At 44.6% G+C, this 24,443-nt stretch overlaps 1 protein-coding gene across 1 annotated transcript in view; it reads right to left on the bottom strand.

The window, feature by feature from the left end:
- Positions 1-1,757: 1,757 nt before the first annotated feature.
- Positions 1,758-24,443, bottom strand: part of EFNB1 (ephrin B1) — a 52,669-nt gene continuing 29,983 nt past the window's right edge. The window contains exons 2-5 of the mRNA XM_044305330.1: positions 16,298-16,575; positions 10,388-10,480; positions 9,565-9,693; positions 1,758-8,121 (exon numbers count right to left, since the gene is read on the bottom strand). Of these exons, the coding sequence (XP_044161265.1) occupies positions 7,730-8,121; positions 9,565-9,693; positions 10,388-10,480; positions 16,298-16,575 (892 nt within the window). The 3' untranslated portion in view covers positions 1,758-7,729. The remainder of the gene's footprint in view (positions 8,122-9,564; positions 9,694-10,387; positions 10,481-16,297; positions 16,576-24,443) is intronic.

The raw sequence follows: 24,443 nt of genomic DNA, 5'->3' as shown, positions 1-24,443 counted from the left end.
GATCAAAGAAACTTATTTTGGAGAGAAGCTGTCTGGATCTTCAGGCTCAATACTAGGGTTTCCACAGGTTTGAACCAGAGAAAGGAATTAATGTAGGTCTATCAACAATAACCGTTGAATATAGGGAAATACAAACATAATAAATCCTTTTTTCTCCCTGTATAGATTAGGTTGTTGCAAATATATTATATTCGTTCATCTGTGAAATCCTTGGTTTAGATGTCTTATGAAGTGGTCTTCCTTTAGTTTTAATTTTTTTTATGCATTTGTCACTGTGCACATTGGGTGGTTTTCATCAGGTTTTTCCCAAGGCCCCCATACCGAAGGGCAGGTGCCTTATTCATGTGATTGAGGTGGGGGAGCATGGGGTTAATTTGATCTAAGCACCAGGGAACTATGTAGCACAGGTGGATTTTAATGATACATTGGGCAAGAGGTGGTTCTATGTTGGAATGACCAATAGTAGCGAGACATTCCTTCCTCTGGTTTTGTGTTGGGGGAGGGGATGTTGGTCTTAAATATCTCAAACCAACATGGAACATTGTTACTACTAAGGACAGTCCGAAATGAGTCAACGATTACTGCAGGCTCTGTGGTCGAGTCTGCTGCTGTATATGTGTATCAATAAAGAAGAAGAATCTTTTATTGGATTACAACTTTAGTGCCGAAACCATTTTTTTTCTACTTGCGCCCTCCTTCACTTGCGGGGCTGTTCTCTAGGTGCGGGACCCAGTGGTGATCACCCGGCACCACTGCTGATTAGCCATTTTGGGGAGCAGCGCTGCAGTAATCAGCTTCGCTCTGCAGTTCCAGAGCTGGAGCTACAGCAGAGCAACTAGTTGATTGGGGAGGGGAGCTGATAACAGATTATCTATCCTGAGGACAGGCTATCAATAGTAAAGGAATATCCCAGTAACAAGTTAGCCCCCTTTTTAGGGAGGTTCCATAATTTTCTGGTAAACTGCACCATGCCCAAGAGCAGAATGAGAGTTTAAAAATTGGCCCTGGAAAAAGCCTGAACCTTATGTTGTAGGCAGGTACAAATTGCTAGATGGTGGGGCAACACAAGTAGGCAGTGCCAACACGCATGTGTGTGTTTTTTTTTTTTTTTTTTTTGGGGGGGGGGGGGGGGGGCCTCTGTGGTGGCCATCAATAGCTGCACGTTCTGACCTCCAGGTTGTCTCCAAATAAGATATGAAGCCATCAGCAACCACATCCCGCTGCAGTATTCAACCGTATCATGGTCCAGAGGACAGCCAGACACATGATTACCTCTGAGAGCATCAGGTCATTATGTACTTGGCCAGTGGCAGTACGGAGGGCCTGGGGCTTGACCCCAAGACCTTTCCGTGTAAGGTCTATGGTTAGTCCTTCATGCAGATCATCCCCATTCAAGAAAACAAGGCTCATCTTCGATACTAGACAACTTACGGACATGGCATAGTTTACAAATGAAGATAACAAACAGACCTCCCCTTTAATGACGACATAGCTTCCCCTGATATGACCTACCAACAGCATGAACCGGTCTCGATTAAACCTGCACCCGTGCTATTAACAGATGAGGTCTCATTTCCATGAGCAGAACAGAGGTTCCATGTTGCATGTGCACTCTTCACATTAGGACTGATTTGTTTCATTTGTAGATACGCCCTATACAATCCAAGAAGTGACTTCCGGCCAGTGCATACAAGTGGTGTACTTCATGAAGACGTAGGTCATGTCAATCCAGTGAGAAATAAGCATTCCGACCATCATTTCCATAGGAAAAAAACTTTATTTAACAATATATCAGGATTCCAACATAGCTCCAGGGATCTGGAGTTCCAGGCATTAAACGTGGACATGGGGTGAAGTTTAAACAGCAGGGCAAATGTATTCAACAGGAAACAAAGAAAATAATCTCAGGTGAGGCATGGAAATATAAAATCGAGTGCCTGAGGAATGACAAGCAAACAGAAGCGTTATCTGAGGACGTGGATTACAGTAAAAACTGAATGTGTGCACGGAAAGCTCTAAGTGTGATGGAGTCGAACCCTGCCTCCCACACCAGGCGATATGAGTCAAGCATTCCCGGTGGAGAGGCCTCGGACATGAAATGGCGTGCATAGCAGGGTGGAACCATGAGCTCCGTCCGAGAATCCAGGGTTTACAAGGCACAGTCCAAAAAGTAAACCAAAAATAAAATATATATATTTATAAAAGTGTTTATCCTACCATTGCTTAACTGTGTCCTAGTCTGTGGTACTGGTGACTGCAAAGCTAGAAGGGGCTACAGAGGCGAGACAAGGATGCTGGGAAGCTGCCCACCCTCACTGCCTGAGAGATGCAGCAAATATTACAGCCCTGCCCTGGTCTTAACCCTTAGCTGAACACACGCACATATACACACATTTAAACAGACCTAAATTGGGAACAGGGAACTGATTGTGCACAGTCCGCCTCACTCCGGGGGAATACGATTACATATTAATCCCTCGCAGACTTCAGAGAAGAGGTTGTGGCTTAACTGTATTACACGATTAAAACCTTTGGAAGTTTTGATTATTCTGGATATTTGAAAAGAGTTATTGCTCAGGATATTTTCTATTAACCCTTTCAGCCCCTTGAAAGTATAGGCCGCTCACTTGTTTTGTCCCATTGGTCAGATTTCCTTTTCCTTCTGTCCAGCAGTCCATTAGAAGACAGTCCTGCATTAGACAGAAGCAATACAGAAAGACTGCTCAGCGTGCAATCCTACAGTCCATTAATACGCATTAAGGTGGCGTGAAGTTAAGACTATTGTAGGGAATCTGTCAGTGCCAGTTCCCATGCCGCAGAAGTAGTGAGGGAAAAATGATGACAATTGGGCAGATTTAGGATAACGGTCATAAAGAAACACCTCTTTGCTGCCCATAGCAGCCACACCGCTGCCTTCATCCAAACTGAAAGCTGTGCTGTGACCGATTGATATGGGCAGCAGTTTTCCTTGCAGACCAATTCATAAATCTGAGGCAGCACTATTGCTCGGCAGAAGTCCCGGGGTAGCGCCAGCCGTGCCATGCAGGTGAAGCCACCGAAGGCTATGTCTCTGTACAGAGCCACGGGGGTCACTTACAAACAGATGAGTCATTTATACATTAATACCCAAACTGGGGAGAAGCCGAAGATGAACCACTAGTCGAACAATATGGCAGATCAGAAACTGTCTAAAAGAAAAGCGGTCTTGGTTAGGCCATAGCAACCAAGCGGAGCCCAACTTTCATACTTCAAGAGCACTTGTAAGAAATAAAAGCTGTGCTGCGATTGGTCGCTACGGGCAACAAAGGCCGTTTTTCTGCCCCATATGAGGTAGAGGTCCTTCAAAATAACAAAGTGCAAGAGCCCAAGGTTGTACAATACTGATCCTTTGTAAATGACTCCCAGGGTCTTGCAGGTTTTGGATTCAGTACATTGTTATTGAAAACAAAGTTAACCCTTTAGGGTGCGTGCAACATCTGATGGGTCGGCTGTGGATTCTCTGAAGCAGCAGAATTTGCGCCATTAAAGTGGTTATCCAGAAGAAGATATTTATAACTTATTAGGATAGGTCATCAATATTAGATCTGCAGAGGTGCGACCCCCACTGATCAGCTGCTATTAGAAGAGGCCAGACGGCGCCTCTTCCTAGGCCATGTGACGTCACCATACATCGGTCACATGGCCTAGTTGCAGCTCAGCCCCATTCTAGTCAATGGGGCAGAGCTGCAATACCAAGCACTGCCACTATAGGATGTGCAGCGCTGTCCTTGGAAAGCTCCCAGGAGCCTGCATTGTTCACCGGAGCTCCAGTGAGCGCCGCAACTCCCTGAAACAGCTGATCAGCAGGGACTTGGACCCCCACTAATGTGATAATGATGACCCATCTTTAAGATAAGTCTTTATTATCTTTTCCAGGATAACCCCTTTAAGTTGGGTAATTCATAGCACAAACACTGAGTGTTTGCCACAGTGGCGAAATCTGCAGCATAAATGCACATGCTGCGGGGGTTAAATCTGCAGGGCGAAGTTGTGTGCGGATTTTGCTGCAGAAATCTCACAGCACGTGGATGAGGTGTTCTTACAATCTCCTCCACGTTGCTGCCACTGTAAAATGCATATTTTCCACACACAACTGGAGCCCCAAGCTGTAGTCTTCAGTGGGTGGTCAGCCAGAATTACTATTGCTGTAAGGGTTAACAAGACCAGTTGGAGCCTTTAACAGCCACATTTGGGTGGATTTCCTCTGCTATTAAGAACAGTCTGAAGAATTACTACCAAAGCGGCTTCTTATCCTATGAATACATTGTCGGGGTGACTTGTGGATGCTTTCATGATATGAATAGATATGCAATTGGATTTAGGTTTCAAAAAACTATTTTTTCTTACTAAGAAAACAAAATGAAAATAAATTTGGAGTTTATACAAAAACAGCTTTACAGTATTTGTCTCAAAAACACATTAATTTACAAAAAATATCAAAGTTAATCTCTTAAGGTACAGGAGAAAAATCAATCTGGAAAATTGAAAAAAAAAAAAAAAAAGGTGCTAATAAATTTAAATTTCACCTTTTCTTTTCACATATGTACATGGTGTTTAGAGCGTGAGGAGAAGGAACGGGGCTCATGTATGATGAAAGAAAAGATCTGAGAAGTCCAGACTATGAAGGGGTTTGTAAAAGGGTGACCGGTAGGACATTTTCTATAGGATTTCAGAATATATTCAGAATCTGAACCGCTCCTAACCTAAGAATGTGCAGGAGCAAAATCTGCAAAACATTATAAAATAGGAATAATGACAGGGGATTGCGTATGTACAGAGACCATAAAATAAAGCAGGGAAGAGAGCCGAACTTTACAGAAGTACTCATGTCATGTGCTTAAAAGCAATTCGCACCTTTGGCCTGCTCCGAAAAACAAAACAGCAGGTCCCACTCGGAAGAAAAATTAAAAGAGAAAATATTAACATTGAAACTGAACGGTGCCAAATGCAAACATGAGGGAGGGCTGAGCGCGTGGTGCTTTTGAGATTCTATTTTAAGGCCTTGTCCCTAGAGACCGAGTGTCTCAGAGCCCCTCTCCAGCAGACAGACAGCTGCCGCCTTACAGCACACAAGCCCTTAATCTGCCTCAATACAAAAAGGGACACCAGATCCTACTCTGCATAGAATGTAAAACAGGGCACTGCCCCGGGGGGTATATGGAAATGTGCTGGAGGCACCACTAGCAAGGCAGGTAGTTATGGCAAGAGGTACACGGCAAACCCTGCACTCCATGCAGGGCCTCACAATTCATAGGTCCTACTCTGGACCTCGGGGGTGAATGTCTGACATCAGAAGACCAAGGGAAAGAAACAACCATCATATGGCTGAGGTGGATGGTCCATATGTCCCTGGAGTGAACGAGGGTATAAGTATCTGGCACGGAGACTCATGTATGGAATTATGTACACCCTCCAATGTGGTTGGATCCTACATGCCAGAAAGCAGCAGAGGGAAGCAAGACATGCAGCACATGTCCTGACTCGACTGCTGCGCAGGCAAGCATGTAGGAAACCCTTCCATGCCAGGATTTACAACAGGGTGTGTTCAGTCCGGAGGAGCGAACAAGTATATGCAAGTGTCAGTATACAAAAGTGTGTATGTAAAAGGTCTGCAAATAGTAAAAAAACACACCAAGACATGTCAAGGAAAAAGGCAGTTGTATCCACCTTGTTACAAGAATTCTTTGTGTCAGTCAAATATGCTAAGAATATTAGACATGCAAAAAAGGAGGAGTAGTATCTGATGGAGAGAGGGGAGTTCTAGAAGGAAAAAAAGTGAGAAAGGTGGTGGATGTGGAGGGGAGATACGAGGTGGGAAAGAACAATGCTAGCTCCAGAGATAGAGGTGGACACGAGAGGTGAAGAAGTGCAGGACAGCCATTAGCAAAACTACACGGCTGATACCGGAAAGAGTAAGCCAAGTGCAGGGCTCCACGGACAGGAGAAACCTGTGTGTTATGTGAATGACTGGGTATTTGCATAAATACTTCTAGGTAAGTGGTGGTTCCCAAAGATTTGTATTTGTGGCGTATATTCCATACAGGCGGATAGTTGGGCTCCAGAGTGCGCCCTCCCAAGGCTGTAATAAATATCAATATCAGGACCACAGGAACAGGAGTATGCACCCCACATGTTCTGCTTACTGTGGTCCTAAATAGTGTAACTGCCCTAATAGGAGAACCCTTCCAAGTCCTAACCCACACCATAACCCCAATGTCACCATCAGCGCCATGTAGCCGGTTGTCACTGTCACTGGAGGAAGGCTGAACTCAGTCTGCAATTAAACATCACACAAGGTGCATAAAGCAGAAATGTCGTCAAGACTGCAGCTACCACACGTGGCCCAGAGTCGAGGAGAACACCAGCTTGTTCACCAATGTGAATGACATATTATTGGACCGAGTCATTTGTACTGCACTATTCAGATGAAAACCATACGAGTCTGCGAGACAGATGCAAAAATATAATATAATCTATTAGAGCCTACTGGAAGAACTCTGGGTCACCACGGTATGAGCATCTACACCCTCAACTGATGCTACAGCAACATGTAAGTTCCTGAGTGAACATAATACTGCCGCACGGTGGGTGGCGTTAACTCCAGCAGTTAAATGACCACAAATAGGTCACCAGTAATCAGGTAGCAAATTGCCAACTCAGGGGAGTAGTACCAATGTAACAACTGAGAACAGAGCCCTCCCTGGTCACTTACAGCCACATTGATGTAGGGCATGAAGGTTACTTCTACCCACTGAGAACATATGGGACCAAGTTCCCTTAGAAAAAAATAAGATTTCATTTACATTGGGCATAGTTCACTCGTATAGGTCAGTCATTATCCTGAATATTTCTTTGTGCAGAGTCAGGTGATTGCCACAAAACTGGATCCAGCACGTACAAGCTGTAATCATTGCATCCATGCGAGGCCCACAGATGTCAGTAATTTCATTGTAATGAGACCAGTGGGCGGTATTGGTCATTCAACCTACTGAAAGGAAAGGAGTGTGCAATTAAGTGCATATATGTGTTCACAGGTAGCTTGCTTTGTGTGTACCAGTGCGCAGGTAGTGTGCGCATGCGTGGCTGAATGGTTACAACCCCTCGAGTAAGCCAGGGTGGGTTTAAACTGGAAAAAAGTCAGACACACAAAATTATACCACTCAGGAACAGAACACAGACAGGGCCCTGGGGTGGGGCTTCCCATCACTATGCCATCGGCTCATACATGCCTTGACTGTCATTCATAACCGGGTACAGTAGATGTAATATCAGAGCTTCCAGCGGAATTTTACATAGTTTACTAAGCGTATGTCAACCCCTCTGCTACCATGACATGGGCCACTGCTTTGCTGAATACTGAAGACACAGCCATCAATACTACCTGCATTATTGTGCCTCCACAACATGAATTGTGGAAGACAGTTCAGACTGCCCTTGCTTGTCAAGTAAGGGTTAACCATGGCAGGTGTGCAAAGTGCAGACAGGAGCATATCCAAACCACCCTCCCATGGACAGGAAAGGGAGCAGAACAATGGGGCACACTATATAAAAATACCTAACATAGGGAAAGTTAGTCTTATTGCTCTGTCTCCCAGAGTCCTGTAATGCAGAGTGACCTTTGGCCTGTGCTCCTGGCGCTTGGATTGGCCATCCCACTGATGGGGCGCAGGATGAGTTGTCACAGTTCTTCTCAGACCTTGTAATAGATGTTTGCGGGGCTTTGAGGTGGCATCTCTTGTACAATGTACACCGGGTGTCCATAATCCCCGCTAACCTTCTCATAGTGTGGGCAGTAATTGTTCTCTGTAGTCCGCAGAGGGATGATGATGTCACTTGGCTCAGTGCCAGAATTTCCACTGCATTTAGGACTAGCCAATGTGCTAAGAGATAGGGCAGCTGCCCGTTGCTGAGTATGTTTGCGGTGCCGTTTTCGGATCTTGATTAGCAAAACTACTAGGAAGATTATTATGAGAATAAAAATGACGCATCCTGCGCCAATGGCGGCAAATACAGCCACTTTAGAACTGAAGAAGCTATCAACACCGCCTCCAGAGGAAGGTCTATCCGCCTGGTTCACAGTATCTGAAAGAGAAGTACATGAAGATTGGGGTAAGCAGGGCAAAAGGAACCAAAAAAAACAGCAGATTTACATCACGACTAATACAGACAAAGGGCCCTTTTACATGGACAGATGATTGAGCCGGTTTACCGACAATGACTGTGGACGAACACTCTTTCCAACAACTGGTGGGCATAAATCTGCTGGCCGTCAGGAAACAATGGGCAGACGCTCGTTTGTCAGCTAACGGGATAATTTATGTGGGTCGGCAGCAAATCTCCTGTAAACTGGGGACATGCTGCTGACATAAGGTAAAAGTGTGGGGGGGGGATGAGGATAATTCCATCAGCCAATGTAGAGGACATTTAAAGGGGTTTTCCGAACTTTTAATATTGATGACCTCTCCTCAGGACAGGTCATCAATATCAGATCGTCAGGAGTCCGAATCCTGGCTTCCCCACCAATCGGCTGTATGAAGAGAAGGCCGCAGATGGCACATGCATACCTTCTCCTCATACAGCTGATCGGAGGGGGTGCCGGGTGTCGGACCCCCACAGATCTGAAATTAAAGACCTCTCCTCAGGAGAGGTCCTCAATATTAAAAGCCTGGAAAACCCCTTTAAAAGAGCGGCAGGACAGCATTTTAAATGGCGAATAGCTTCTATTATGGCGGATCTATAAAATACTGAAAATATTGTTCTTGGATGCAATTAAGTTAATTATAGCTTTTCATGCAAAATGTGCAGCAATTTCCACACTTACTACATATTGCGATCTAAAAAACAGGCAAAAAATTAACCGTTTACTAGGGAGATAATCATAAAAATCCTTTTGTGTCCTGTAACTTTAAAGAACCCAATAGAATTATATTTAGGTCTAACACAAAGATGGAAGAAGTAACTTTTAGGCACATTTGTTAACATCTTTCATACGTTTCACAAGCAACTTAAAGGGAACCTGTCACCGGGATTTTGTGTATAGAGCAGAGATGGCCGCTAGCACATCCGCAATACCCAGTCCCCATAGCTCTGTGTACTTTTATTGTGTAAAAAAAAAAAAAAAACTCATCTCATGTACAGGACTCATCTCAGGTTAATTTGCATATGTATCAATTTTTATTTTTATTTTTTTTACACAATAAAAGCACACAGAGCTATGGGGACTGGGTATTGCGGATGTGCTAGCGGCCATCTCGGCTCTATACACAAAATCCCGGTGACAGGTTCCCTTTAATATTATCTGACTGCAGGAACAGCCAGGAATAGAGAAGGACCATGTGGTAAAACGATCCATCCCATGACCACCCAAAGCTTAGTACCTACACTGTACTGCAACGTTCAGAAGCTTGGGTCAAACCTGAAATTCTAGCAATATTCAGCCAATTCTACTTTACAATTCTGACAGGATTGGTGAACAGTAGTTTCCCCATGTACATGCCGTATCAGAGTTAGTTATTTGTATCTCACCTGGCTTCCCATGGTCTTCTCCCTCAAATCCATTGTTCCATGGTCCAGGTGTTGCCATCTTCCCAGTATTATCTACTTCTTTGCCTGGCCGGCTAGTGGTGACATGCTCTGGTAATACTGCATTTGGATCTGTAAACAGATTTTTAGAACATCAAAACCTGTGCCAATAGCATTCAAGAGGAAATTGTAGTTCATAATGTGAGCTCAACATGGTTGTCAAATTTGTGGAACACGTTTGTCATGATCATCAACTGAATGCACCTTGACTTTTGCAAGTAATGTAAGAGCAGGAGGAAAGGTTCATCCTGTAATAGGTGTATTTGGATTTATCATATTTTAAGATTTAAAGTTGCAAATCTGATAACCTCGTATTACAACATTGTGTGTTACTTCTTAAACTATCTAAACTCAATAGAGATGAGCGAATTTCATATTTTGAAATTCATTCACACCTCATTAGGTGGTAAAAGCAGAAATGCGTTATGGATTCCGTTACCACGGACCATAACGCAATTCTATGACCGAATGCATAACGGAATGCCTTTAGAGGCATTCCGTTAAAATGGAAATCTGGACTGCAAAATGGATCTGTCCTGTTTCCATTATGCAGGGGAGTCCTCTCCTGCATAACGAAAACAGGACAGATCCGTTATGCAGGCCATAGACTTCTATTATGAAGGCAGTCATAGAATTGAGTTATGGTCCGTGGTAAGAGAATCCATAACGCAATTCTGCTTTTACCATCAAACGAAGCGTGAACGAATTTCCTAACATTAAATTTGCGCAACTCAAGTTCCCAGCGAAGGCAAAAGTTGTTTTATACCTTGTCCGACTTTCATGATGATCTTCATGGATCGTGAATGGCATACCCCTCCTTCCCGATTCTCAAGACCCTGTAGCGTTCCGTTGGAAGTAGCTGCAGTGTAAAAAAATATAGACCATCATGACTTGGGGAAATCAAACCAGAATATCACAGCAGTCCTAACAACTGAAGACCCGACAACTCTTGAGGTCTCATCAGGTTTTGTATAGGATTATCTGTCACACATTGGAGCCACCTGAGACTTATGGGTTTACAGCAGTACAACAGCCATGTTGCCTGCTGCTGGCCAAGGACAAAAAAGAACATTGTCTATTTCCACCCCCAGTGACCGCAGATACAGCCAAAGAGAAATGCATTCATTACCACATTAACAATTACAAAGACTCATGAACTGAGATATCTGAGTGTTAGGGCTTGTTATTGGATTAGTATAGGAAGAAGTCATCTCAGCAGAATGAGACCCTCCCTCTAAGTGCCTGCAGGCCTGGGAAGAGCATAGACTTATCCAATATTGTCAGGAGTCTGCTCATTCACATCAAAAGGGATATTAACGCAAGCGTCTAAACGGCTTTTACAATAAAGCCAGGCATTTACCTGGCAGTAGATTTCATTCCTTGAGCATTTTATGGATAAAATACCACATTGTAATATTTAACTAGTTGCCCCCCTTTAGACGTCTTATAAGAGCAGACATTCCATAAAAGTGGGTTATATGGCCACACCTGCAAGGAATGGTCATGTTCATACAAATGTGAATCGGAAAACGATGTAACCTAGCCGGCTCCTCACAGCCCCTGGTAGCAAACACCTGACGAAGTTTCTCAACATACATGTTTTATTCAATACAAAAAAGGTAATTGAATGTGAAGTGAACAAGACAACGCTTTTTGGCTAGGAGGAATAATATGCCCCCACTGATCACTAGGGCAAAATGACACTCCACATAGCAACATGCTTCACGTGAGAGATGCCACCCGGACATGAGGGTATCTTTGTTGGTATTGTGATGCAGTATCCAGGAAAAATAACGCCCGATACCTGGCTGCCCTATTATAAGCCAATTGAGAAATGAAAATGGATCAGCCATGGCTTCTGTGAAGACAGATCTCAAGATGCCACAGGGGTCAGGCTAGCCGTACACAAGATATTGGGATAGCTGTCAGGCCATGACCGCCATCTCACACAATCCTTCCATGCACATGCATGCTTGGCTCATACCAGTATGCACTTGCTAATGGAGAAGGGGTGAGCCAAACACAAAAGGTATTCCCGTAGGCGTCCGCAATAGGAAGAAGGCTGCCATCAGCCTCCTCAGGCAGTAGCTCATGTACGAGAACAAAAGGATTGGGGATGGTAAAATCCAATGTGGCTGATACTTATCTCCCTCGATCTGAGTGAGGGTCTGGTGAAGTCTCAAAGAGATGTGTGCCTTATTCATGGCAACTAGGAGGTAAACCATGAAGGACGCTCATTTTTGAACATAACTTCTGTTTAGCACAATATATAGCAATAGCAGCTTAACCCTGGCAGAGCAGAGAAAGCAGATCAATGGGAAAAGAAAAAAAGTGCCGTGTGACCCGCGTGTCTCAGAAAAGCTGGCCTGGTGCCCGCAGATCAGGACTGGTTACTAGGATAATGAGGCCCAGTGTGTATCCAGATGAAACCATGAGAGAAACACCTTCAGCCCTTAACGATTGAATGAGGGGGTCTATGTTCCCCTGAGTTACTAGAGGCCTAGGTGTGAAGCCATGTGATCGCTGCAAGTTTACAAATGATTCCCGGCCAATGCATCAACTTATCGTAATGTGGCCAGGCATCCAGGCACACAGAGGGTTAACTGGAGCGTCTCCCCCCAAGCTCTGCAGGATTCCCCCGCACAGGAAATTAAACCTCTGTCCCAGTCTGGGAAGCGGGATCATGGGGTTTGGAGAAAGAAAAGAAATATAAAGCATCGGAAGGCTCCAGGCAAAACCAGCAGGCCCATGGAAGGGGGATTATTAGCAGCGGGGGCAGAATAAGCAGCCGACCGCCCTAATGTCCTCGGCTTCTGTTTTTCTTCTCACATACGGGAATGTTTCCTATTTGCACATGGAAGACATCCCTTTGGTGCGGCCAGTACACATCATGGCAGGCTGCATTTACACCTCACGAGTCCTCAGACCACAGAAAAGCAAGAATTACTACAATTCTTCTACAGTCACCACCAGATTTTTATTTGATTGTAGCCACTGTGCGGTTTTATTATTTATGGTATTATACCAGGTAGTTATCAAAAGCCTACGATTCCCAACAATAGCCGATATGTGCAAATGGGATTTAAAGAGGACCCATCTCCTCCTCTTAGTAAGAGATTGTATTCCTCATAATGTAATTGTCACTGGTATTCCTCACAATTAATAAATTGACAACTGGGTGTTACCAGTTTGCGGTGTGTCCCTGCACCCTGTAACATTATCCAATCAGTACCAGCAGTGGCAGAATACATAAGGGGGGGGGGGGGGGGGCACCCTTCTGGCAGCAGAAATAGTAACACCACTTTGTCAATATAATCATACATTTCTAAGAGGAATAAGAGGAATGAACACCGTTCTACAGAATTATCTGGAATGGTCATTTCAAGGTCAATGTTACAAATCTGACAGGTCCTCTTTAATGGGGGCAGTGTTATTTGGGGAAATGAACATTTACATGCTGAGGATCAGAGCCACCCCTTAAATATGAGGATGGCATGAAACGTGGCAACTCCATGTCATTTTATTTCTGCCGCTCGTTGTACAACTACAGCTATGTTTGCTGTTGAAGGCTCTGGGAAAGCTGGATATAAATATCCCTTTAATCGTCGCAATCATGACTTATTGTAGTCACAGAAACCTAAAAGGCAACTAAAGGAAAGGTCATCACTTATTTTAGTAGGAAAGTCACTTTAAAAGTGTGATGACAGAGGCCTAATACAGTGACATTACAGCACTCTTCCCAGATGAGTCCCAGTTGCGGGTGAGGAAGCCAACCGACTGGATTTCTTAGGCAATGTTAGGAAGTGATCACTTTCCAGTGTGCAGACTGGGAGTCCTCTGCGCCAGCCTCTGATTGGCACTGCCCTCCCAGCTCTAGTCACACAATACTCAACCCCAAGCCCCAAATATGGGAAAGCAAACTCGGATGGAATGAAAGTTATTTTCACCCTCCTTTCCACAGAAACACAATGTGAGGTCTGCAGAGGGAGAGGGTAGAGGGGGTCAAACACCTACAAGAATGACTGGAGGCACTATGAATAGAAGCAATTCTGTACACAGCTACTGGAAAGTGGAGAGACCGCAGCGCCGGGACCAGGGCAGACAGAACAAGCTTTTCATATTCCATTTGTGCATCTCCTGCTTTTAAGATTGATCTTCACTGTGGCCGTTTGGATCACAGATGTGACATGAGGGACATTCAGACCCGGGCAGGGCCTTGACCACTTCCTTGGCACAGTAAATGCCGTTCTGCAGGTCACAGGACTCTCCTATCAGCTGCTGAACAATGCTCAGTGTTCTTGTAGAAAGGCTGGGGAGATAAGTGTGTGGACTCCAGAAAGGTGATCTGCAGGAGAAAGCCATTCCAGAGGAATACAAAGCACTCAAGATAATGCAGATACCAGACAGAGAAAAGAGAACAGTGTCTCAATTAACAGTACTTTGATAAACCGGATGCTGGTGACCAACTCTCCTGGGATACACCTGAGCAAGTCCATAGCATTCTAGATAAAGGTAGAGTGCTCCAGTAATGCCAATAACCTGGCCCACTTACATCCGATGTACGCCTCACAAGCATGGCCAGGGGATCCTATGACGTAGGGGTGCTAGAAAACTGAATGGCATAAAGAAGGGAGACTAGGTTAGGAGAATTTCAGTGGGCACTTTCTGGATTCTGATACCCACAGTATGTGTGGAACAATTCGCCTGCCTGCTGAGGACCAAAAACTTCCAGATGTGAAATGCGTGAAGGCATTCTCCCATACATTCAGGCCCACCAGCCAACGAGTGCCAGGGGTTGGGGCTGAAGAAAAAGGACAAATTCTGGAAAGAAAGCCATTTTATAGAGAAATGCAGAATGTGACAAGAAAGCAGCAAAACCACATTTGGCGACTGCAATGGCTATTGGTCTTTTGTTTCCACCCATCTAGCAGAACACTAAAAATAATAATGAATAAGCCTAAAGCAAACCTGCTCGCCTTCGCCCTGCAAGGACCGGCACCAGATAGGTCTCTGTGCAAAGCCTTGCTCTGCCATTTCATGCTCTGTGAGCTCTGAATCCCAGCGGTGAGAACTGGCATGACTGGGTCAGTGAACATGCTTCCCTTCATAAGCAGAGCTGCATTACGCGCTCCATCTGGCCCAAATCATGTATCGACTATTTCAAGACACAGGGCACAATGTGTCACATGCTGGGAACGTGTCCTTTTAGGGTCTCCTCACTCAAGTAGTGACCAAAAAATACAAGGAGAATGTTCATGCATAAAACAGTGTCCGACATGAGAACCTCATGGAGAACATGGAATAAAAAAGCAGCAGACGCCTATTTCTAGCAATACAAAGATGGCAGCCAGCCTGGGTGGAGCCAGTTTACAGTCTACTCCTCAAGGAATTTCCCAGTGATGGAAAAGTAGAGGAAAAGTTGGGTAAGTATTTTTAAAACAGAAGGAAAACTGACCGATGCAGACTGACTGGTTTCTATTACCTGACTAAGTGGTCATCAGAACAAGGGTTAATTCTGCACTACTGTCAGCAGTGACTGGCTACAAAGCAACTTGTAGTCGTGTAACATAAGACCGCAATATTGTGCTACTACATCACACCTAATAGTGACCATAGTTGCACAGATTGAAATCCTAATCTACTGTACTTCTGCGCGACCATATAAATCACCAGGAGGAGTAACCGCCAGCACAACATATACATGGGCACAAGTCGCCACGTAGCCAAGACATGTTGCCAAATCCGGTACTGAGATCCAGTAGAGGATCTCAATACCAGAATTAAACAGCTTTCTGCACATCCGAAAGGAAAAAAAATGGATCCGTGACTAAACACACTGAAAGTCAATGTAAAAAAAAAAATAATGATCTGTCACCATTGACTTGCATTGTTTTCAGTGCCGAATCTCCCCCCCCCCCCCGTTTTCATGACCGGACACCAAACTGCAGCTTGTAGCGGTTTTGTGTACTCTCACAAAATGGAATGCTGCCAGAACGGAAGACATCATGATGCGTCCTGAACAGATCTCTACATTCATTATTCACGAGGACTAAACGGAAACGTTTTTTTTCTGGTGTGGATCTTCTGCTGGATCTCAATACCGGAAAAACAATGCAAGTGTGAAAGCAGCCTAAAGGATCAAGGGCCACTGAAAAAGTAGCCCTTCCCAGGCTACAATAGGATCACGGTACAAGACATTAAGATACAAGAATTTTTTAGTACTTTTACTAGCTGGAAAAAATAAATACACCTCGAAAAAGAAATTACACTGACAAATTCACCTTTCATTCAGTTCCCACAGTCTTAGGAACACAATTACTACTGCGAGGGGTGGGGAAGAGTGTATAATTATTGGAGCGCCCTGGGCTGCAATAAACCTCTCTCTGACCCTAAACTGCAGAAACCCTTCTACTTAATAGGCCACAAGCCCCACTAAAGGGAATGCGCGAGATGCGCTCATACTGCTGTGCATGCATATTTCCTACACAGAGCAGAACTCAAACTTGTTTGGCCGCTTTGTAGATTCGCTTGCAACCAATATGGATCTTCTAGGAGTCTAGCTCTCTGACTAAAGCATTGCTCTGTCTACACCACATTCCCCATCCTGGTCAATGCTTGTGAATTACTTCTGCCCCACGACTGAGCTGGTGGCATCCCGATGTAGGCAATGACTTACATGTAATGTAATAGTCCTGGTTTTTTCGGAACTCTAGGCCCATGTAGTTTGGACTAAATTCCTGGAACTTGATGGTGAAACGAAATTCCTTCTCAGGTTGGTTGCAGGTGACCAAGACATTGGGATCCATAACTGTACTGCATGACTCTGCCTGATCCTTGCGCACCATGTACAATTTATAATATTCATAAGGCTGCGATGGCTCCCCCTTGGGGCAAATAATGTCCAAACGGTCACCAATCTCTGGGTATAAAATCAAGCCTTTTCCAGGTAGAAACCTGCAAGAAAAAAAAGCTGACATTAGAAATTCATCTTGATGGCAGTTTCCTCATCAGCCACCCTGTAAGCTCCATCAGTTACCACACCTTCAGACATTTCCCACATGCATCACACCTTTCGTCCTGCATTTTCATTACATGTCTCGCCACCCAACCTTCAGCCTCCTGAAACACATGGGTTTCCTTTCATGAAGGCACATAAAGGAAGGAAGGTGCAGAGTGAAGAAACATCCAAGCTGAGATCAAATACATAATGGAAACATCAAGTGCCTGCAGCAAGGAAGTAGGAGCAGGGAGCACAGAAGCCAAGCCACTGCTGGAGTGTAAGACGGGGTTTGGCATTTGGATATCGCCCAACATGAACAAAACCTGTGGAGAGACTGGGTGTGTGTGCGCGCCGCAGGCTCCGAGGCAGCTGGCATTGCACTGAAAGTATTAGTGAGACACCCCTGTGCTGCTCCAAGTAGGTCAGGTGAGGCTGGTCATACATCTGCCAACAGACACGTGTCCCATCTTCCCAGTACACAGGTACGCCAAGCCCTCCATGTGTAATGGGTGGGGAGAGGAGTAGGTGGCTGTTGCACTTTCAGTAGCTTCTTATCTCACCAACATCAGACATGTTGAAGTGCTAAAGCTCTTCCATCAACAGGATAGTCAGAAGACCCCATACACATTAGGTGGTTGGCCAATCTGCTGGGTCTTGCAGATATATAGACCTACCGTGTATGGCCAGTTTAAGGTTGGATATATATTATACCAGTTATTGGCCTTTCCTTCCTGCACACAGAACACGCACAGCCCATAAACTGAATGGAGAGAAAGTCACAACCTCATGTGAGAAGTTAACAGGGAATAAAATAACATTTTAGAAAAGAATGAGGAACGAGTGTGGAGTCTCAGGTGGCCAAGCCTATATGTTCAGACAAGTACACGTGTGAATCACTGAAGGCTGTCTGAACCCCCAGGCTGCTCCACGCAGGAGATAACAGCCCAGTCCAGCAACTGGTACACCTGTAAGGAACCGCCAAGAATTTACTACACTTCATATGCCCAGGAGGAGCATTATCACCCAAAATACCTCTGAAAATGCACAACCATAATGAAGTTTAAAGGGAGTCACCAGCAATCTCTTTATCTAACCACATAGCTGTGACTCACTTGATTAAAATGCTGTTTTTCTTTGTCGATTCAAGGCTCTGTTCTGGAGTTATGGTACTTTTTAATATGCAAATTAGACTAATGAGGGAGTCACCATTGCTCTTGTTGCACCCAACTTCCCATCCTTTGTGACCAGCCCCTCCCTGGCTGTGTTGCCTCTGTCTGGCCCCGTCAATCAAAGAGGGAGTCTAGGCAAACAGTTGGATAGTGAGGTCTCCAGTGACATTCCCTTTAAGGCCAAGGTTTATGCATTAATGCCCCAGGGGCACTGCCATCAATGATTGAGGCATGCTCAACTAATGGAGCAAACATGAGATTAGGGAGAAGCCTTTCGTTATCCAACTCCTGTAACTTACAGTAAATCAATATATAGAGCAAACAATAGGAAGCGGATTGATACGGATGGCACTTACCAGAAGAATAGACCTGGGATTGATGGGACCATACAGGGCTGTTTACACTGCATATTTTCCTGCAAAATTTTGGTGCGCCTGCAGCTTTAAACCGCCACTTGGCAATATTCTACTGTGCTGCCTCCCACTGAAAAGAGCGGGAGGCAGAAATAATGCGGCCCACGGTGGAATTTCATCCACGCTAAATTATGCCGAAAAAAAAAACAAAAAAAAAAAAAAAATGGTGTGAACAGCCCTTTAAGACCTCATGCACACAACCATTGTGCGTTTTGCGGATCTGCAAAACACGGATGGCGTTAGTTTACGTTTTCCAAATTGCGGAACGCAGCGGACAGCCATTGATATAACTGCACTAACTAACTATATATACACATATACACACACAGCACACTGAGTGCTGTCCGCATCTTCTGCGGCCCCATTGAAGTGAATGGGTCCGCATCCAAGCCGCAAAAACTGCAGCTCCGATGCGGACCAAAACAACGGTCGTGTGAATGAGGCCTAACACTAAAGGGAGCTTATAGGTATACAAAGAAATCCTGATGGGGAGAGTAGGAGAAAATATCTACGTTTCTGTGCAGACAGCTGTACCCAGACATCAGCATGTTTGTCTGCCTCATGGATGCGCTCTTATTTACACCACAATAAAAGACAGGTCTACAAGGAAAAGGGTCTTGTTAAATATTTAACCATATGATTGCCAGAGTCCCCTGGATCCAGCAGAAGTACATGAATTAGTTTCCTGCAGGAGGGAGCAGCCACATGCACGTTTCCGACACGGCACTTCCCTTCTCCCATCTTACAACTTATACGGCAAACACCATCTCCTCCAAGAGACCATGTTCATTTAGTTTAACATACTGGGGGAATTTATCATTTGCAGCATTTTTTTGCACCAGTTTTAGACCTCTTTGGTTTCTGCAGGTGCATTTATTTGAAATGGTGTACAGCAAGACTGATTTTAACGCAAGTGCGATGTGGTTTATGTCTTTAAAAGTACGCCTGAGGATTTCCTGGTGTGGAATTGTGACATTTGTGACTTGAGTGGCGTAAAAGATAAAGGAGGCCAAATTCTGCCTTAAAGGGAACCCGTCAACTTTATGCTGACCTCACCGAGGGCAGCATAAAATAGTGACAGAAATGCTGATTTTAGCGGTGTGTCACTCATGAGCTAAAAGGCCCCTTTCACACGAGTGAGTTTTCCACGCGGGTGCAATGCGTGACGTGAACGCATAGCACCCGCACTGAATCCTGACCCATTCATTTCAATGTGTCTGTGTACATGTGCATTTTTTTTCCATGCATCAGTTTTGCATTGTGTGGGCCTCAGCGAAAAACGCATTGCATCTGGAAGCAACTGCAGATGCGATGCGTTTTTTCAGATGGTTGCTAGGAGATGTTGAACAACTGAACGCAATCTCAGACACAACTGACTGAATGTACCCTGATCGCATACGGAGTCAATCCCATCACGCTCGTGTGAAAGAGGCCTAAGTGGTTGCCGAGAACCATGATCATGAAGTGGTTGCCGAGAATCATTTCAGCCCAGGCCTGGAAAAGAGTCAAATCTACCTGAGAAGAGTCCTGGTTATTCATAATCTCCTGCTCTCCTCACCCACCTGCTGATTGGCAGTTCTCTCCTAGAGGTAGGTAGAAGACTGTCAGTCATCAGCAGGTGCCCGAGAGAATGTCGATCAAGATTCAGGAGACTTGGGGCGGGTGGGGGAAACCTTTACCCTGGTCTCCTTGACTTGGACAGATTTGTGCACAGCAGGAAGAAGATGGATTATTACCACAGTTACTGGTTAGACGACCCCAACAAGAACTCATTCCAGAGATCCATAAGCAAACGAGGTACTGTGGGCAGTTTAAATGGCATACCCAAGATGACAAGTTCACTTTATAGGGGCTGGCCTGTTTCAAGAGGAAACTGGACAGCATATGCGATTCACCTGCAGTGAATAGATCATTACTTGCGATGCCAAGTCAACAACAGGTGACCACTGCAACCAATCACTGGCGTCTTTAGGGCATTGCTGAGGGCAAGGATTGGCTGCAGTGGTCATATGTTGGTCGACGACACAGGATCCGTTGGTTAAGTATCTATCGTTCATTGCAAGTGGATCACGTGCTGTTCGGTTTCCTTCTAAAACTGGACAACCCCTCTAAAAGATGGTTGCACATTGTATCTCCGCAAAAACACTGCAGGTCTTATGGTGGCACAGAAGAATAGCTCTGCGCCATCAAGTGACACGCAACTCCGCTAATAACCTTGACCTGAATGTATAAAGTGCTAATGCAATTGGCCTCTAGACCAGTGTTTCCCAACCAGTGTGCTGCCATCTGTTGCAAAACTACAACTCCCAGCATGCCAATTTGCACTAGCAGTGACCATCCATCCCCTCACATGGATATGAAAACTTGGTGTAACAGTGTGGTCACAATGACTCATTTTGGGCGCCCACCCCAGAGCATCACAAGAGGGTGCTAGATAATCCAATGTTTAACCAGATAAACCAATCAGGAGTATGTTCAGACAAGAAAAGATGCAAAGCAGAGTCAACTAGCTTAGGGCTGGACATCACAATCTACGATAATTCTGCCCTATACATCAACCAATGAAAGCCACAGTCTTCAGGGGTATGAAACAGTTAATGTTTGAGGTAATTAGCATACAGCAAAGGTCTCAGCCTTTCTGGGCCGATATAAAAGATATATTTCTACACACAAACATATATATTGCAGTCTCCAGGGAAAGACATAAAGCCTCGGCAGGGCGTCCCCCGGCAAATTCAGACACAGAACACAAAGGGCGTCTCACAGGAGCCAGTTAGCTCTGCACATTCCTCTCTCCCCGGTTCCTTGGGAGAGCTATCAGGTGGCAGGCCCCAATTTTCTTATTGTTCAGGGAGGTGTTTTCTGATGGGAAAGGTGAAGAGGGGATTTGTGAGGTCTGAAAAATGATCCCTTCGAGTTGGGTAAACAAGAAATGCTTTGTTGCTAGGCCGGATTCACAAGCTGTGTGATAAATGCGTGTTTAATGTGTGCATGTTGACATGCGTGGACCTGCGCGCAAAACACGGAGAGAAATGAGCCTGCTGACAGCATCCCTAAGGAAGATGAAGGCTCAAGGGTGACGCTGCAATGAAGACATCTACAGATCTGCACGCTCCCATATTGTAGCCCACAGCAGACTATTTCACAGCGGAAAGTTCTGCCATGGTTCAGGCAGTCGCTCGTTTCTCCGTCTAGTGCCAATCGGAATTAAATAAAAAGAAAGTTAGAAGTAAGTTGCCAGGGAAGAACCTCTGCCTGACAAGTTCATGAATTAAAATTGAAAATCTGCATATCCTTAGGGTCTTTGGCTCCACTGGGGGTGGGAAAGAAATCTGTTGTGTGTGTGCCGGGAGGGGGAGAACAAGGACACCCCCCCAGTCTCTGCCTGACAAATCCCTTTCACGTCCCGGCTTGGCTTTTGTTTTAGGATTTCCACGATTGTGCTGGGGTCTCTAAAGCCGTGTTATCTCATTACGTTCCACAGCTCTCAATACCGGTCATTTGCATATGAGAGAGTCTAAACAAGCCCCCCTCTCAAGTCCCCAGAACTCCCCTTACCCTCATGAAGTGGGGAAGTTAACGATCAAAGCTGTGTAATGCGGCTTACATTCCTCGCCCATTCAGCCGCATAAAGACTGGCACAGAGGGGGTGGGACTGAGAAGCCAGTTGGCAACAGGGCAAGAGAAGCTGAACAAAGCCCACTAAATCTCGAAGAATTCATAGCGAGCGATCATTCACCGACCCCATCTGCTTCACCTGACTCCACTTCATCAGGTACCAAAAAGAACTTCAGAGAATAACAGTAACAAACAAACCTTACATGCAAACATGAAAAATATTTCAGGGGGTGAGACTTTATTGAAAAGGGGGCTTAATACGCAACATTACACACAAAAAAAGACAATACTTGTGGCATGAAACCCTGTCTCAAACAAAGCCAACCAATAGTTGGTCTAGAGATGGTGTCTATCCTTGCACCAGATTTATCATCCAGCATGAGCCCGTGATAAATCTGGAGCAGGTCTAGACGACCCGTCTAATGGGCCTTTTACACGGCGTGATCATTAGGCCAATTATGGCTCGTTCCCAATAACCAGCCGGCGTTTGCTCATTCTTCAGGTGATCATTGGGTTCCTTCCCGATAATTGCCTGTAATGCTATCAACAGAACTAGTAAACCTGCCCCATTGTTTCTAGCGATATCAAACTTACTCTGCCAAAGCACAGATGGCACATATGACTATATAATGGAAGGGCATGGAGCTTTGTAATAATGAATATATTTTATATTGTCCATAGGAGCCAAGTCCCACAGAAATTTGCCAAGGATGTATACAGACAGATGGGTGCAGTTGAATATAAAAAAGGCAAAAAGCATTTTTATTGACCATTTTCACTTCGTTTTTTAATAAATGAAACCTGTTAAATGTGTTTCACGTATAAAAACCGCATGAGACTTTTCTATGCCGTTTTAACCTCACTGTGTGAATACATCCCAATATAGTGCATACACTCCTGGGATGCTCGCTACAGATTTCTGTTGAAGGTCGCATTGCCTCTGCTACTAAAAAGAGACTATATATATACAGTTGTGTTCAAAATAGCAGTCAGACATCACTAACATGATCAATCACTTTTTGGTAGAAATAATATACTAGCAGGTGTAGTAGAGTAATACAAATCCAACAGACCCAACAGTCATGTCATGCATGCTGCTGATTCTCTGTAATTTAATCACTTATTGAAAGGGGAATGTTCAAAATAATAGTGTGGCGTTCAATAAGGGGTCATTCATGCTTTGAAAAACAGGTGGCAATTATTGCCCTCATTTAAGGAAGAAAGGCAGAAAATGTTGCACATGCTGGTTTACAGTGCATTTCTCACTGAAATTCTGGGGGAATTGGGTTGTTCCAGACATTGTTCAGAAGAACAGCGTACCTTGATTAAAAAGTCCAGAAAATATAAAGTCCAGAAAATGATAGGCTGCTCAGCTAAAATGATTGTAAATGCTTTAAAGCGGCAACCAAAACCTCAAAGATGTGGAAGAAAGCGAAAAACTTTCATTCGAATAGATAGAAGAATAGCCAAAATGGCAAGAATCAGCTACAGGCAGATCAAAGACACTGCTATTTTAATTTTTATTTTTAACAGTCTAATATTCACTTTTCTTCAATTTGCTTTTGAGTAACAATATAAAATTTTATATATATTTCTTCATGTTGTGATTTGGAATAGAATGTGTAGTGTTCCCAATGCATTTGTGTGTATGGAAATAAAAGCCATTAGAAGGATTTTGAGCTTTATTCACTTTTTTTAAACACACTGCTATTTTGAACACAACTGTATATACAGATTAGGGTGGTCTGACCGGCTCGTAAAGCCTACAGCAATCTGATTATCCCCCGAATATGTAGGAACTGGAGAATCGCCTGAAATTACAAAAATGTTCAAATCCTGCCCCTAAATTCCCCCGGCAGTAATACTATTGTTGATTATCCCCATGAGAGTAAAATCACCAAGCGGAACATTAAAACAAAGGAAACGCCACCGATCCTACAATCAATGTATTTAGTAACGCAGCCTCTAATTCCTCGGGGCCACACTGTATGGTAGAATATGCAACAATGCCACTTGACTGTGCCAATCTAATCCTTTGTTTTAAGAATCCCTCTCCACCCTGGATACAGTAAAGATAGGGAGCAATTTGGGCACGACAGTGCAGAATCCTGAGACTACCACATTTCTAAAGATCCTTTAGGCCTCATGCACAGAACCATGCCGTTTTTTGTGGTCCGCAAACCGCGGATCTGCAAAAATGGAAGGCACCCGTGTTGCCTTCCGCAATTTGCAGAACGGAACAGGTGCCTGCAATATAAATGCCTATTCTTGACTGCAAAATCGCAGACAATAGGACACGTTATACTTTTTTTTGCGGGGCCGCGGAACGGAGCCATTGAAGCGGACAGCACACAGAGTGCTGTCTGCATCTTTTGCGGCTCCATTGAAATTAACGGGTCTGCATCCGAGCCGCCAAATCTGTGGCTCGGCTGCGGACCCAAACAACGGTCGTATGCATGAGGCCTGATACACTGTTCAGCTTTTTTTGCAGGTATAAAATGCCATGAGAGGAATTTAATAAAGTTCGATGTCTGTTGTCACAAATTGTGCTGCAAGTCCACTTTTGGAAATGGTGAGCAGGGCACGGGAGGGAACGCCATGGCCTAGCATATTGGGCAATGT

The sequence above is a fragment of the Bufo gargarizans genome, chromosome 9 (assembly GCF_014858855.1).
Source record: "Bufo gargarizans isolate SCDJY-AF-19 chromosome 9, ASM1485885v1, whole genome shotgun sequence".
Taxonomy (NCBI): domain Eukaryota; kingdom Metazoa; phylum Chordata; class Amphibia; order Anura; family Bufonidae; genus Bufo; species Bufo gargarizans.
This window is presented reverse-complemented; position numbering and strand designations above follow the sequence as displayed.